Genomic DNA, 17,215 nt, shown 5'->3' with positions numbered 1-17,215 from the left:
CAAGGCATTGTGAAGACTGAAGACTTCCTCTTGACTTCCTCGCATTAAACTGCTTTTTTTTACTGATTTTACATCAGGAGTTTCATTCAAACACAACTTATGCTGTCTGTCAGAAAAACAATGTAAACCATTGTGTTTTTACAGGTTATACCACTCATTTTGTTAATGAACTTTCAAAGGAACTTGTTTATTGCTATATTTTCAAGGAACAGTGCACTAACTTTGTGTTTTAACCAGGAGTATTGCAAAAAACAACTAGTGATAATATGTTTTTTCTAATCATTCGTGACCACAAGAAGGAACACAAAAAGCCCTGCCCAGTGGATTTTCATTGGTCCAAATCTGGTTATGCTTGACTAGTTTATGTAGTAAATAGTGCTGGGCAAAGATTAATTGCATTCAGTATTAAAGTTCTTTTTTTACATAATTTAAGTGTGTGAACTGTTTATATTTATTATGTTTATACAAATACACACAGACATGCATATATTCGAGAAAATGTTTATTTAGATATAAAATGTGTATATGATACAAATTATATACACATTTAAATGTATATGTAACAAAATAGTTTTGTATAGCTTTTTGTCTCTTTCTGTGTGTATATATCAAATATACATTATAAATATATGTAATACACACACATACAGGTGAAGTCAGAATTATTAGCCCCCCTGAATTATTAACCCCGTTTATTTTTTTCCCCAATTTCTGTTTAACGGAGAGAAGATTTTTTTTCAGCACATTTCTAAACATAATAGTTTTAATAACTCATTTCTAATAACTGATTTATTTTATCTTTGCCATGATAACAGTAAATAATATTTGACTAGATATTTTTTAGGACCCTTCTATACAGCTTAAAGTGACATCTAAAGGCTTAATTTGGTTAATTAGGCAAGTTAGGGTAATTTTGCAAGTTATTGTATAATGATGGTTTGTTCTGTAGACAATCGACAAAAAATATAGCTTAAAGAGGCTAATAGTTTTAACCTTAAATCTTTTTTTTTTTTTAACTGCTTTTATTCTAGCCGAAATAAAACAAATAAGACTTTCTTCGGAAGAAAAAATATTATCAGACATACTGTGAAAATTCCCTTGCTCTGTTAAACATCATTTGAGAAATATTTAAAAAATAATAATAATAATTCAAAGGGGGGCTAATAATTCTGACTTCAACAGTATATTATGTCAGACTATATACATGAAAACTATAGTATACAATTAGAATAATCGTAAATAATCTTTGCCCGGCACTAGGAGTAAACAATAAAACAAAGCATTTTAGGTTTATTGCTGACAAACAAGTGTCTTATTGGATTGCATCTAGTTTGTCATTCTGTAACAGTTTTGATACAAAATTCAGTAGTTGACATCTAAGGCTTGAAAATGTCAATCTTCTGAGGCTGCCCGATAATGCATCATGCACTCATGAAATATTAAATTCCCTGTATTCCTTTATACAAAGACTTTTTTAAAACTTGCTTTTAGACATCAGTGTGTACAGACAGACAATACTCATGTTCCTGAGTGACATAGCATGTGTGGACTTGCGCAAACCAGCAATCAGTAAAAAACGCCAAGCAAAATATTCCAAGTATTTTTTGCAAGTACTAATACTATCGAATGAATGTTTCCGCAGAGCTGAGAAGCTAAAGAACAAACACTCCTTTGCTGTATATAAAGATGTTTTTTTGTTTTTTTCAGGAAACATGGAGCTCTTTTGATTCCGATAATTACTAAATACACATCAGAGGTTTTGTACATAATGGCAGGTGTCATTTTTTTGTATTGTAAACACACATCCTATTAAAAGAGCATGCCTGTGTGCATTCCTTTCAGTGAAAGGAAAGACGAATAGTATGAATAAACATAGCTGGAGTACATCAAGATTTGCTGTTTTTTAATTCATTGCATAGAGAACACATTAAAAGAACATAGGGCAGTTAGCACAGTATGAAATTGTTGTAAATATTGGTAACTCCTGACAATGTGTAAGGTTTAAACTTTTGTAAACATCTCACCTCAAATGAAAGAGAACGAGATTTGATTGCGACTAGATTCAAGTCTGAAGGGATTGTTCGTTTATCTCAAATCTTCTTAATGAATGGGTTGAATTAATTTAGAGCAGGTCGAAACCTGAATGAGCCTGAACCCATATGACTTTATTTATTCCACTGAGAGTCTAATAGATGTTTCGAGAGATTGTTTTATGTGTTCAGATAATAAGCTATGCAAACTGTGGTTATCAAGAACATTCTTCGAAACATCTGTAGTTTTTCATTTTAATTCCAGTGCGGTGCACTGAGGATTTATAATGAGACAATAAGTACAATGTACTATAAATATGCTTATGACTTGGAACAAAACATAAAAAAAGAATAGCATAAACAACATTTTATTCAAGTTTGTAAAACAAGAATTGTCCATTTTTCCTGGTGGTGTTTAGTCTGTTTTACTGCATGTTCAAAGCAGCACCAAACACTGTAAATGTGCTCTTAAAGTATTTTGTTGTATTATAATACAGGGTACTTGCCTAAAAAATAGCAATAATAATAATAATTTTTATGTGTTATTATAAACTAAACCAAGAAAGTTTAGCATACCTTTTATGTATTTCCCATATATTAAAGTGCATATGGTTAAAGTCAGAATTATTAGCCCCCCTTTGAATTTTGTATTTATTTTGTAAATATTGCCCAAATGATGTTTAACAGAGCAAGGAAATTTTTACAGTATGTCTGATAATCTTTTTCTTCTGGAGAAAGTCTTATTTGTTTTATTTCGGCAAGAATAAAAGCAGTTTTTAATTTTTTAAAAAACATTTTAAGGTCAAAATTATTAGCCCCTTTAAGCTATATATTTTCCAATAGTCTACAGAACAAACCATCATTATACAATAACTTGCCTAATTGCCCTAACCCGCCTAGTTAACCTAATTAACCTAGTTAAGCCTTTAAATGTCACTTTAAGCTATATAGAAGTGCCTTGAAAAATATCTAGTCAAATATTATTTACTGTCATCATGGCAAAGATAAATCAGTTATTAGAAATGAGTTATTAAAACTATTATGCTTAGAAATGTGTAGGGAAAAAAAATCTTCTCTCCATTAAACAGAAATTGGGAAAAAAAATAAACAGGGGGGCTAATAATTTTGACTTCAACTGTAAGTATACTTTACTGACTTTTCTTGTTTTGACAAATATATTTAAGTATTCTAAATATATTTGGCTTGTACTGTATTTATTGGTTTTGGTTGATCTTCTTTGATTATGTACTTACAAATTTACATTTACATTTACATTTACATTTAGTCATTTAGCAGACGCTTTTATCCAAAGCGACTTACAAATGAGAAAGCGACTTACAAATGAGAAACAACCCTCCCCTCCGGGGAATCGAACCTGAAAACATGAAATTTATTTAGGTTATAGTTAAATACCCTTCCAATGTATTAAAATGTATAAGCAGGACTATAGAATACTCAAGCAAAGAAAAAACATGTGTACTCACAGAAATAAAAATATACCTTTATGAACTAAAGAGTGGGCTGGTTTAGTCCCATGTATTATTGACATTGTTCACCTATATTGCTGTACACTTACAGTATATTAATACATAAATTGATTATGTAAGACTACATAGGGTTCGTGACTTTTTCTATTTGCAATAATTACTATTTAATAGTTTTATAGCTTAAAGTCTAAGACTACATAAGGTTTGTGACCTTTTCTATTTGCAATAGTTAATTTTTAATAATTTTTAGCTTAAAGAAAATCGATAGGGTTAGTCATGTGTATTTTAATATTTAGTCAATTTTAATAAAACTACATTTTAAATATTTATATATACACATTAAACATCATTATAATTATTACTTAGCTAGCTGTATAATATAATAGCCAAAATTAAAAAGCAAAGTATACCCTCTGTTTTTTAATTAGGTGGTTAAACACGGTTTCTGTCCCACAATTCTACTTGCCTCCTTTTTAGCAAATTTTAGCACAATCGATGTTCAAAAATATCGCAGTTCATGTTTATTTCCTAAGATTATTACTTGTAGTCATGCGCCCTCTGCTGTCAGCAGCGGTTCTCAAACAGCGCATGCGTGAACGGGTCACGGAAAATTTCCGGAAGTAACTGTCGCCGCACCGAATCACACGTGTGTGGAAAGCAAAAACAGCCAACCGGATTTTAAACTTTGCGCATGTTTTTAGCTTAACTGTGTTTAAAGAAAATGTCAAACTTTTTGATAAACACCCTTTTGTCTCACTATCCCGACCCGGAGAGTTTGGTCGACACGTTATGCTGGACAAACACAACAAACCCAGACATAGAGAAGATTGAAGCTTTAACTGTTTTGATCAAGGAGCTCTCCATTAAACCACAAGACGAGCGCTTTATCCGTAAAGTTCAGTCAGTGATATGGAATCAGTGCATGCCGTTAATACAAACCATCTTGAGTTCAGAAGATGGAGGAAAAAACCTGCTCAGTGCTGTCTGTGGACTGTTTGCAGTTTGTGTCAGCGTTTGTCAGACCAGCGATGTACCTGAGCAGATCCTTCAAGCTCTTCTTCCTGTGCTGACGACGAGAGATGACGCCAACCATGAAGCCAATAGAGCTGACATGGAAGTGGCTATTGAAGCCATCGCAGTTTTGTTATCCAGCATCTCGTATGACAGGTCCATCATCTCCAAGACACTCTCATGCACACTTTACTGTGTTAAACATCTCTCGGACTCCATAATCTCCAAGATCATAGTGCGCATCTGGTTCACCATCCTCAAGTCCTGCGGTGAAGATGCTGAATCGGAGGTCCTGCTTCAGATTTGGGATGATTTATTATGGTGGCATCAGAAAGATCAGACAGAGTCAGCATCCACTAGGGTTTTGTTGTGTCTCACTGCTCTTTCTGACCATCTCTACTCTTCTGAAACATCTCCAAACCGACCGAACCCTAGAAGATCTCAGAGGTTCTTTATGGCGGTTCAAGATGGATTGACGCACAGGGACAGTGTGACCCGCAAACGGGCGCTTTATTTGCTCACCAGGTGTGTGTCACTGGCAGAGATGAAGAGTGAAGATGTGGTCAGCAGTGAGGAACATGAAACAGGTGAGACAATGTTTGATATCTGTCATATTGTCATATTGAGGTGTTTTGTGATTTCTGTTTGTTTGTGAACTAGATTTTTTTTTTATTTTGCAGATGAAATCCTGTTCAGATGGACACCAGATAAACAGAAGCTGCTGAGGGAATTCTGGGAGGATTATGCTTTAGTTTTAGAGACTCTAGAGGAAAATCAGGTAAGGAGATTTTATGTGGAGCTTTACATTGACGAAACAAGACTGACTGTTAACAATATCAAAACTGCTATAATGCTGTTTCTGCTTAAATGTTTGTGCAACAGTTAAAAAAAAGTTACACTTATAGGTTCGTATAGGACAAGGGTGTAGAATTAGCATGAACGGAGGGGACGTGTCCCCATCAATATTCACAGATTATTAAAATGTCCCCAGCAATAATGTAATTGCATCCAAAAATGTTTTGTGGAAAATTTCCAGTCAGGCTTACTGTGCAAGACTCGGGTGAGATGTGGACATAAGCAGCTACATTTCAAAGAAAAGTGTCAGTCACTTGAGGTCAAGTTCATTACAAGTCCACCATAATAGTAACCATGGATATGCAATTAATAAAAGATTTGTTTTCGATTTTGCCCTCCACAATGATTAAGAAAAAACAACAATCAAAAGAAAATGTTGCCAAATTAGGTCCCCAACAATATCAAAAGCAAGTCTACATCCTTGGTATATGACAAAAGTGTCGGTCATAATAAAAAATAAATAAATAAATGAAAGTATCAGAATTTTATGTATTTTTACTCTTCAAAATTCAATTCAAACACAGTTTGTTTATGCTCCGATTACGCTCACAGTCCAGAAACATGTGTTTATGAGAATTAGGTCCTATTGTACTCTATATCAAGAAAGTGTTTAGTCTTAAACACTGTTGTAACACATTGAGCCACTAAACATTGTTCTTATGGTGTTTTTCAACAGGAGGAAAGTGCAAATTACTTTCAGAGACATCAAATATAGTCTGTGTTAGTAAATGCAAGGATATTGATGAAATCCAGGCATAACACTGTATGAGAACATTTTAGATGACTGTTTTATAGCCTACAGCTAAACAATCTGTCAGATTCTGGAGTGCATTACAGGTCTAAAGAGCATTATAAATGCTAAATTATCTTAAATAAAACTAATACATTTAGAGAGATGGTGTAAGTATATAATTTCACTCACCTGGGAAATGGAGGCCACATGAACAATTAAGTGAATGCAATTATGCAAACTTAATATAAAGGAAACGGATGAGTTATAAAAAAGTTCACCCCCCTCACAGTTGTCATGAAGCATTGTATTAGCTATATGCACCAAAATCGTGCTTTAAACCTGGCTGTAAACACCTTTTTTTCTGGTGTAAACTTGGCCATTTTAACAGTGGGGTCAATAGAAATTTGCTCTATTATGGAGCCAGGACTAGAGGAATTTTGATGAATTACAGTTTCAGTTACTTCTGTATTTGCTTCACGAAGGAGAGCAGGAGGTTGCCGCTTGAGAAAAACACAGGAATTAGTAAATATTGCCCAAAGTTTTGAGAAGAGGTCCATATTTTAGGGCACAAAAAAAAAAAAAAAAGATGTCCTGGCAAAATCCTGAAGTATTTGCCTGTAAAATGGAAGCATGTGGGTGTCACGGTGGTGCAGTGGGTAGCACGATCGCCTCAAGAAGGTCGCAGGTTCGAACCTCGGCTGGGTCAGTTGCCATTTCTGTGTGGTCTTTGCATGTTCTCCCCGTGTTGGCGTGGGTTTCCTCCGCGTGCTCCCACAAGTCCAAAGACATGTGATACAGGTGAATCGGGTAAGCTAAAATTGACCGTAGTGTATGTGTGTGAATGAGTGTATATGGATGTTTCCCAGTGATGGGAAGGGCTGGAAGGGCATCCGCTGCGTAAAACATATGCTGGATAAGTTGGCGGTTCATTCTGCTGTGACCCCAGATTAATAAAGGGACTAAGCCGAAAAGAAAATGAATTGAAGCATTTTCAAAAAAGGTAGGATTTCCTGCTTAAACACCAATAGGATGAAATACTGCAGTTTCAATTGGGTTTAAACTGGGTCATTGTTGTCCTTGGTTGAGAGTAGTTCTTTTTTTGTACGTGGTGTAAAATACATTTATGAAAGGAAACGGGGTCAAATATATACATTCATTCATTCATTTTCTTTTCAGCTTAGTCCATTTATTAATCTGGGGTCACCACAGCAGAATGAACCGCCAACTTATCCAGCATATCTTTTACGCAGCGGATGCCCTTTCCAGCTGCAACCCATCACTAGAAAACACCCATACACTCTCATTCACACTCATACACTACGGACAATTTAGCTTACCCAATTCACCTATATCGCATGTCTTTGGACTTGTGGGGTAAACCGGAACACCCAGGGGAACCCACGCGAACATGGGGAGAACATGCAAACTCCACACAGAAACGGCAACTGACCCAGCCGGGGCTCAAACCAGCGACCTTCTTGCTGTGAGGTGGTTGTGCTACCCACTGCTCACCGCGCTGCCCAAAATATTGCAAATACACTCCAAATACACAATGTTGCCTAAAGTTGTGGTGTTTGCATTAAAAGATCCAAAATGATCACTTGAGAAAAAAAATTAAAAACAAAAAAATGACCATAACATTTATACACGGGTTAAATCATAAGTAGATGCATGTACAGTCCAGAGCTTTATTAAAATATTAATGCATTTATTGTTGATAGGGTAAATATTTATTCAAACAGTTTTTTTTGTTTTGTTTTTTTCTCTATATACAGATTCATGTGATTCGACCTGTACTCAACAGGATAGACATGCTCGTTGAGTCAACCGCAACTGACATCCAAGGTTGGTCAGATTCCTTTAATGGAAGCACATGAAGGAATATGGGTTTAAATCTGACTGTTTCTCTCCATCATCAGGTAGGCTGTTTTCTCCATCATGGCTGCTGTGTGTTTATCAGCGCATGTTTCACAGCGAGAACAAAGCCGTGATGAAGGAAGGAGTTCATCACCTGTTACAGCTGAAAGCACTGCATCAGCCTGCCTTTGCTTTGGCTTTTTCACAGGTATCCTTCCTTCCTTCCTTTTTTCCTTCCATCCACCCTTTTATCATTTATCTCTCCATCCATCCTTTGATCCTTCCTTTCGTCCATCCGTCTACCCTTTCATCTTACATCCAGTCTTTCATCATTCATTCACCCTTCCTACTTTTATTTCTTCCTTTCATCCATCATGTCATCCATCCTTTCGTCCGTCCTTCTTTTCATCCATCCATCCATCCATCCATCCATCCATCCTTCCCTCCACCATTTCATTCATCGATCCACCTCTTTATCCATCCTTACTTTCATCCTCCCTTTCATCTACCAAGTAATTCATACGTTGTCATCCCTTTATCCTTCCTTCAATCCTTCTTTCCATCTGTCCTTCTTCCTACTGTCATTCTTTCCTTCCTTTCACCCCTTTCATCCATCCATCCATCCTTTCTTCTGTCTATCCTTCATTCCTTTCATCCGTCCTTCCATCCATCATCTATCCTTCCATCCATGCCTTTCTTTCTTTCTTTCTTTCTTTCTTTCTTTCTTTCTTTCTTTCTTTCTTTCTTTCTTTTGCTTCTTATCCATCCATCCATCCAATCCATCCATGTCCCATTGTGAAAGTAAAATAATTTGCAACTGTAATTATAGATAATAAATGTTCTTTTTGTTTTTAGTTTGTAATCGGCCCTCTTATGGATGTTCTTGCAGAAAGCTCTTTATATCACAGGTAATTTACTTTAATTATTCACTCACTTACTCACTTTCAGTTTACTCAGTTTTAGTTTCTGTGGTTCAAGGCTAGTTTAATTTTAAACTGTTTATTTTCACAGAGCTCCTCAACAGAACATCAGAGATTGTCCAGAGCTTGGAGTGAAGCTCCAGATCTTTATGGTGAATTTCTTCAACAGTTTGCCAGAAGAGAACAGAGGTAAGGATAGCCTCTATATGTTTGTGAATTTGGTTTAGTCAGAATTTTTAGTCTGGAGATAAAACTAGGGCCCTATGATTTCTGTGATAAGAATAATGTAGTCACAATTACATTTGGTATTACAATTGGTGTATTGGTCATTGTCAATATATGGACAAATACATTTAAAACTCAGATTTACTAACTAGGGTTGGCAAATGTCAAATTCTTTCAAGTTTAAAGCGTCGTGCTGCATATATGACCATCATCTTTATGCATATTTATAACAAAACGGAGCCTATAACATTATTGCCTCCCTTCATTTTCATTGAAAGTACGAAACATACCCTCTCTTTCATTGAATATCAGTTTTAATAATCAATAATGGCCATTATAAAAGTATAACATACAATAAGTTTATACATTATAGGAAATAAAGACAAGCAATCAGTCAGATGTGCAGAATCAGTGTACGGGGTTACATTAATTAATATATTAACCTAACTTATCTCATGCGCAGTCAGAACACGTTACCTAAGAACAAGTAATAGATTCAAAAGACCTAAGTGGGGGAATATGTCATTATAGACAACTTGAAGAATTAAATATCACATTTAACAAATATAGTGAGATTAGATTCAGCGGTAGATCCTTGATGAGCAGTCTGATGCGCACAGCTCTCATATGGCTATGAGCTCAAAGCACACTGCAGTGCATGCCAGAGTGTGTGGTCACGTGATGTGTGTTTTCAGCGGTTTAATGTAGACGCAGAGTTGTTCAGAAACGCTGGGTGAAATGCTAGTGTGGACGCAGATCGTTTTCATTCTAAAATGTCATTTTAAAACTAAAACGTACTAGTATAAAAAAATTCACCAAGTATAAATAAATGTGCAGATTGTACAGCTTAGAAAAAACTATTGCTGTAATTTTTTTTGCATTTACGCCTTTAAAACATGTTTTCATTAATAATGAAAAACAATACATGTATATGTCTTAATCCTGCCACAATACCATGGTTCAGTTACTGAAACTACAGTAAATCCATGGTATAGCTTTCTAACCAGATGTTTTTGTTGTTGTTTTTTCTATTTTTAGCATCAAATAGGGTTTTTACTGTTGCAAGCTGACAGTTAATTGGCTCTCGCCTGAGCTTGTGCCTCTGCATCATAATTTATGCTAAAGTTGTTGTTAACGTTGTGTGTAGGTTCAGTGTTGCTGCGGCTCATTCAGCGCTTGGGCTCTCGGCAGTGGTGCGCCGTCCCACTGCTCTTTCTGTCCCAGGCCCTGTCCTGTCTCTCCCCCTGTCCTTTACTGGGATCTGATGGACTACAGGCGTTCAGGTAAAAACTACTACCTGCTAGACTCTATTAATGCTGAATTGAAGAAGAGATATTACAGTTTTATTTTTAAAAAGCATGGACATTTTAACTTTTTGCATTGTTATTTTCATTTAAAGCAGGTAAACTTTTCAATGCCACAGACCTAATATCATCCATGGGCTAAGAACACCATTGTAAATTGTAAAAGGATCTACAAATTTATCATATATATATATATTCATATATATTCTTATTCAGCCATATTTTTGTCATTTAGCAGTAATTATAATTATTAGATTATTTATTTTTATAAAAGTATTTCTTTTGTACTGATGAAAAGTTTATCTTAAATATTTAATTCTTATTAATTCTAACTAAATTAATTAGAAACTTTTATATGCTCATTTTATTTTTCAATTTTATGGGTCCCTTAGCACCCGTAAAGACACATTAATGTAAATTGGCTTTGTGTGATTGTTTTCAGAGAAGTTCTGCGCTGCGCTATGATCACTCATCAGGTTCTTCTGAGAGGAGCTTCACAGTGTTTTTTGCTCCATGCTGCCCTCTGCCTGACAGATGTGGTACTGTCTTATTTTCTTTTGTGAAAATCTTAACCCTCAATCTTCACTTAAGACATTTTTGTCCAAAATCTGTTTATTTAGATTTTTTAAAAGTAGTTACCTTATTCTGAGCAGTCTGAGCACTTTTTTTTTTTGTCAAATAAGTTTTATTGAAGACAAAGATTCACGAAAAAGGATACTCTGTTTTACATATTTTATCCACAATTAGCTACTTTTTTTTATGATTCAACAATGTTTTCTTTTTGAAATGTTGATTGATTTATTTATTTTTCCCAAGTTTTAACAAAACATTTTTTACAATCAAGGTTGTGTTTTGTTCATAATAACCCTTGCCGCCGAAATAAATTAACAAACATATTAAATTCTAATAAAATTGCAAGAAAAAACCTTTACAGTATTGTATACATTTGCAGTTAGACAAAAGTCAAGTCATCTTTAAATCCAATAGGAAATGAGTAGGAAATGATATATATAAATGGAAAAAGAAATTATATATCAGGAAAAATTGCAAAAAAAATGTTTTAAACCTTTTGTCAAAAAAAGGGTTATTTGGTACAACAATTAAGGATTAAGTAAAAAATAAATGAAAGTAAAAAATGTAAATAATGAAGTAAAAAATTAATAAAGTATAAACATATCCATTTTGAAAGCATTTGATTGATTGTAATACGATTTTAATGTGAATTCTGTTTAAATTTAACAGTTTATTTTGTCTATTACATTTTATAAAGTCATAAAGGCATTTTTATACCTGTACAGAATATGTATCCGAGTGATTTTCATGTTTTTGGCAGTCAGCAGTGTCTCTGGATGAGATTTTTGCTTTTCTTGTACATTTTCGAGCTGATGAGTCTCTGTGTCGCGGTACAGCACTTTGGAAAGAGGTAAACTTCAGCTTATTCACTTACAGTCATGCACACAATGGCAAATATTTGATTGTAACTACTATTGATGGATATTGAAGTTAAGTGCTTGCTCCGCTCACAGCTGTGTAAGTGGCTACAGGCCAATGAAGGAGGTTTTGCTTTGGCCAGCGGTGGCTCAGGCTCTGATGAACTTCACACTGAATATCCTAATGGTGATGGAGCTGCTGTATTTACTTACACCCGACAGAGACTGAAGACTTTCCTCACTGTTTCAGCCTCAGGTGGGGTACAACACAACATTTTGGTAAAATAATAGAATATTTTACTACATCACATACATACTTTGCTAATCCTGGAACAATGTTTTCATTAAACAATGTCTGTGATCTGCATTTTGTTTTTGCACTTTGAGGTTGAGTTGGTAGCACTGTTCAAATCAATGATGATATCAAAAACATTCTATTCATGCTTTAATAAATATTTATCAATTCATGTAAAAACAGCATAAAGACAGCTTAGTTTAGGATTTGTTAAATCGCATGTTTGACTACAACAGCATTTTGAAAGCCAACTGTGTTCACACCAGATGCGGCACATCCAAATAAATTGCGATGTCCATGTGTAAATAGATTCATTCGCACATCAAATTTGCTTCATTCTCGCATCAAAATCACTTCACAAGAGACATGGATTCACGTCATGGGCGGGGTTTCTGTCTGCCCGGTGACTCTAGCTTCGTTGCTAAATGGCTAACATGAATTATATTGAGAGAGTAGCTGTGTTTATGTGCTTTAGGAATTCTGAAAACGGCGTAGATTCATTCGGCGCCGTGTCTTGAGTCCACTAGATCCTTTCAGAGCCCAGTTTGATGAGGTGTTGTCCGGTGACGGCAAGAATTTTACAGTTTCAGAGATTAAAGGAAAAATTGCTTTGTCCTGTGAACTTAATTTTTAAAAGCAAAAAATATCACAAGTGCATGAAACTCAATATCAGATTTAGCTGTACTTTTTATGTAATATGTTCAGTGCTTCCCGCACATAGACTTTACTTGGGAGGGCCACCCAGGTATATTAACGGCCACCCAAGTATATTTGGTGACCTTTATTTTTTTTATTATTATCATCCTTTTACACTTTTTTTGTGTTCGCCCAATACCCAAACATCCACGATCCATTGACTAATGGAAGATCTCCTCTCGCCCTACATGTTTCCTACTTTTTGTTGTGTGTGCACAAGAACTGTCAACACTCCCACAGACAATCTCACGTGCTCTGCTGAGACCCACAGAGGCGTGCCTTTTTGGAACTTAAAAGTGCGTCCATCCGGGGTTTCTAAATCTACTAAAATGTCCAGCATTCGGTTTTGGTTTCGCTTTCTAAGTCGTTGTTAATTGTATGTGTTTTTGCATCACATTTTATTTTAAGCCTGATTTACTTTTGCAGCTGACAGCCCATGCACAACCGCAAAACAGAGAGAAACATTATACAATGAATTTAAACGACTCCGATAAACATTTCTATTTGCTCAGAGAGGACGAAATTACATCTAAAATGGCTGCAAAATATATGTACAATATTAGAAATGCTCAATTAACTAATTTGCCTTATTTAATCTACACTTTTTAGTCTTGTAATTATTACATTTTTTAGAGATTTTTATTCCATAGATGTTATTATTCCTTTGTCATTTATTTCCTTTGTCATTTATTTCTCATTTGCTCTCTCTCTCTCTCTCTCTCTCTCTCTCTCTCTCTCTCTCTCTCTCTCTCTCTCTCTCTCTCTCTCTCTCTCTCTCTCTCTCTCTCTCTCTCTCTCTCTCTCTATATATATATATATATATATATATTTATTTTAATTTTATGATGTTTATATATTATGTATTTTATACATATCTAACATGCTTTAGCAATACTGTACAATATGTCAGCAGCAGCTTTTACCTGTCAGTGGGTGCACAAGGCTCCTGAATAGAATAAAAGTAAAGGAAATAGTGGATTTCAGTTTTATTTCTTTAAAAAAAACTTCAATCCATTGAAAAAAAACGGTGTTTAATAAATAAAAAATATTGTTAAAATCACTTTTTTGTCGCATGTAGGTAGCCATGTGCCATGGGTAACAGGTGTGTTTCAATGCGGCTACCTCCGCAAGTATATTTCAAACTTGTGGGAAGCATTGATGTTAAATATAGCAGTGTTATTGAGAGACGACTGTAGATTTAATAAATGTATATTCATTTTTAATTTTTAATTAGATTTTATTAGTACTGGGAAAGAAATTATCATTATCATCCAAAATAAAAGGTTATTTTGAGTTAAGTGTGTGTACTGTGTATAGGTATTATGTATATATTTATATTTGAGAAACATTTTTTTTATATCTAAATATAAATGTGTATATAATACAAATTATATATAATTTAAATGTATTATATATATTTAAATTGCAACAAAATTGTTTTGTATAGTTTTGTTTCTATCACATATACAGCTGAAGTCAGAATTATTAGCCCCCCTTTGATTTTTCTTTTTTCAATATTCCCCAAATTATGTTTAACAGAGCAAGGAAATTTTCACGGTGTGTCTCATAATATTTTTTTTCTGGAGAAAGTCTTATTTGTTTTATTTCGGCTAGGATAAAAGCAGTTTTTAATTTTTCAACACCATTTTAAGGTCAAAATTATTAGCCTCTTTAAGCTATATATTTTTTCAATAGTCTATAGAACAAACCATCGTTATACAATAACTTGCCTAATTACCTTAACCTGCCTAGTTAACCTAATTAACCTAGTTAAGCCTTTAAATGTCACTTTAAGCTGTATAGAAGTGTCTTGAAAAATATCTAGTCAAATATTATTTACTGTCATCATGGCAAAGATAAAATAAATCAGTTATTAGAAATGAGTTATTAAAACTATTATGTTTAGAAATGTGTTCTCTAAATCTTCTCTCCGTTAAACTGAAATGGGGGGGGGGAACAAATAAACAGGGGGCTAATAATTCGGGGGTACTAATAATTCTGACTTCAACTGTACATAATGAATATATATAATACACACGCATATATTATTTCAAAACAAACTTTTATTTTGTATGCAATTAATCTTTGCCAATCGCTAGATTTCATGTAAAGTTGTAAATATGTATACGTTTTATTCTTAATTTATTCATTTTAAAATATTAATTTGGTCAATTTTAATACAAAAGGTTAAACTAAATATAAAAGTATTTCCTTTGCAACAAACTGAAATAATGTTGTTTTTTTAATGTTTTTTTCATTCCAGTTCATGCTTTCTTTCCAATTCTCAGATAAATGTTTGATGTTTTTAGTTTTTGTTAACTCTATGCATTTATCTTTGTTCAGATCAGACAGGAGATCTCCCTGATCCAGCTGAAGCAGAGCTGCTGGCGAAGGCTGTGCTGTTAACAGCAGACGTGCAGCAGATGAAGAGCGAGGAACCTGCTCTAGACCTGCTCCTCCAGCCGCTTCTGGACATCCTGCACAGACTCAGCACTAATGTTTATCTGCTGCTGCACAAGACGGACAAAAGCCTGCAGTTACTGCTGCGCCTGCTGCAACTTCACCGCAAGCGCTCAGAGACACAGCAGGAGGACACTGGTGCGTTGTGTGCTTCAGACATTCATATATATAAAGCCAAATTCATATATATTAGCCCTCCTGAGATTTTTTTATTATTATTATTATTTTTTTTTTCTTCATTTTTTTCTTTTTTTTTTTAAATATTTCCCATATGATGTTTAAAAGAGCAAGGAATTTTTCACAGTATTTCCCTTAATATGTTTTTATTCCAGAAAAAGTCTTAATTCTTTTTTTTTTGGCTAGAATAAAAGCAGTTAAAAAAAAAAAACATTTTAAGGTTAACATTATTAGCCCCTATTTGTCCATTTTTTTTGATCGGTTACAGAACAAACCATCAGAATAATTCTGACTTTGACTGTATATGGTGTAATTTATCATGCATTGAAGCTGGTATTTTTGGATGGTTGTAGAGGATGTTGTGGCTGTTGTGGTAAAGACACACGTTCTGTCTGTGGTGGAGTCTGTGCAGGAGTTTCTGCTGAGGAGATTGACTGGAGAATTGAAGGAGGTGAGTGTTTGCACAATCAAGTCTGTGGCTATTGGATCAGGTACATTGCAAATCTCATAATTATGCATTAAATTGCCAGTATAAATAGTGTGAGTAGCAGGCGCACAACAATACAGACTTCTCACGGTTCGATTTTAGGGTCACCATTTCGGAACAGGTGGGTATATGATGTGTAATAAAATCAGAAGTGTCAAATAAAAAGCAAATAATACTACTAAAATAAACAGTGTTTTTCAGGTATCTAACAGTAGTTTTCAAGTACAGAAACTGAACGTATTATGCAATTTTAAGTGTGCCTCATACAGGTAAGTGAGTTTGACAAACCACCTGTAAAAGCACATTTTCATCTCTCTGACGCTGTAACCGACATTTGCACCAGTTTGCACATTTGCACCAGATGCTTTCTAACAATCAGACACTTTAAAGTCTAACCTAGAGGACTAAATGAGGAAAACGATGTTTACCTGTGAATTTACCACAAATTATGTGCCACTACTTGTTTTCTTCCACCTTGTTTTCTTTCAATACTCTTTTTTTTTGCACAATATCGTGCACAATATTGTTCTGCTTTATGTAAAAGTACTATAGTTTGTCTTAGGTTATTTGTGTAGTTTAAGTATTTATTTCCACTATAAAACATAAACAGGCGACGCAGTAGGTAGTGCTGTCGCTTCACAGCAACAAGGTTGCTGGTTCGAGCCTCGGCTGGGTCAGTTGGCGTTTCTGTGTGGAGTTTGCATGTTCTCCCCGCGTTCACATGGGTTTCCTCCAGGTGCTCCGGTTTCCCCTACAGTCCAAAGATATGCGGTACAGGTGAATTGGGTAGGCTAAATTGTCCGTAGTGCATGTGTGTAAATGAGTGTATGGGTGTTTTCCAGTGATGGGTTGAGGCTGGAAGGGCATCCGCTGCGTAAAACATGTGCTGGATAAGTTGGCAGTTCGTTCCGCTGTGGCGACCCCAGTGGAATAAAGGGACTAAGCCGAAAAAAAAATGAATGAATTAATGATTAAAACATAAACATTTACTCATGTGGATCCTTGTTTCAGTGCATGGACATACATTTTAATATTCACAGAGCCGGTTCAGGTAGTAATTAAAAGATTGGTGGAAATGCAAAATGCATTATTTAAATTTAAATGCAAAACAAACAAAAAAACAATGGTTCAATATTAAATTGAGCATTGCAGCATCCCTAGTACATTAACACTGATAATTCTAAAAGAAAAAGTGTCTTACTTATTTGATTGTTTGGTAAATCAGTGTAAAGGAATTCAGGACAGTTA

The 17,215-nt window shown here is 34.7% G+C and overlaps 1 protein-coding gene across 2 annotated transcripts in view; it reads left to right on the top strand.

The window, feature by feature from the left end:
- Window positions 1-4,149: 4,149 nt before the first annotated feature.
- tarbp1 (TAR (HIV-1) RNA binding protein 1) overlaps window positions 4,150-17,215 on the top strand; it is a 41,298-nt gene continuing 28,232 nt past the window's right edge. For both annotated transcript variants that reach the window (XM_056471137.1, XM_056471136.1), the window contains exons 1-12: window positions 4,150-5,115; window positions 5,209-5,306; window positions 7,892-7,961; window positions 8,036-8,181; window positions 8,829-8,881; window positions 8,985-9,082; window positions 10,266-10,401; window positions 10,865-10,961; window positions 11,756-11,845; window positions 11,949-12,108; window positions 15,187-15,441; window positions 15,834-15,931. In XM_056471137.1, the coding sequence (XP_056327112.1) occupies window positions 4,239-5,115; window positions 5,209-5,306; window positions 7,892-7,961; window positions 8,036-8,181; window positions 8,829-8,881; window positions 8,985-9,082; window positions 10,266-10,401; window positions 10,865-10,961; window positions 11,756-11,845; window positions 11,949-12,108; window positions 15,187-15,441; window positions 15,834-15,931 (2,178 nt within the window). In that variant the 5' untranslated portion in view covers window positions 4,150-4,238. The remainder of the gene's footprint in view (window positions 5,116-5,208; window positions 5,307-7,891; window positions 7,962-8,035; window positions 8,182-8,828; window positions 8,882-8,984; window positions 9,083-10,265; window positions 10,402-10,864; window positions 10,962-11,755; window positions 11,846-11,948; window positions 12,109-15,186; window positions 15,442-15,833; window positions 15,932-17,215) is intronic.

The sequence above is a fragment of the Danio aesculapii genome, chromosome 13, assembly GCF_903798145.1.
Source record: "Danio aesculapii chromosome 13, fDanAes4.1, whole genome shotgun sequence".
Lineage (NCBI taxonomy): Eukaryota > Metazoa > Chordata > Actinopteri > Cypriniformes > Danionidae > Danio > Danio aesculapii.
Note: the sequence above shows the minus strand (reverse complement) of the source record. Positions and strands in the feature narration are given on the sequence as shown.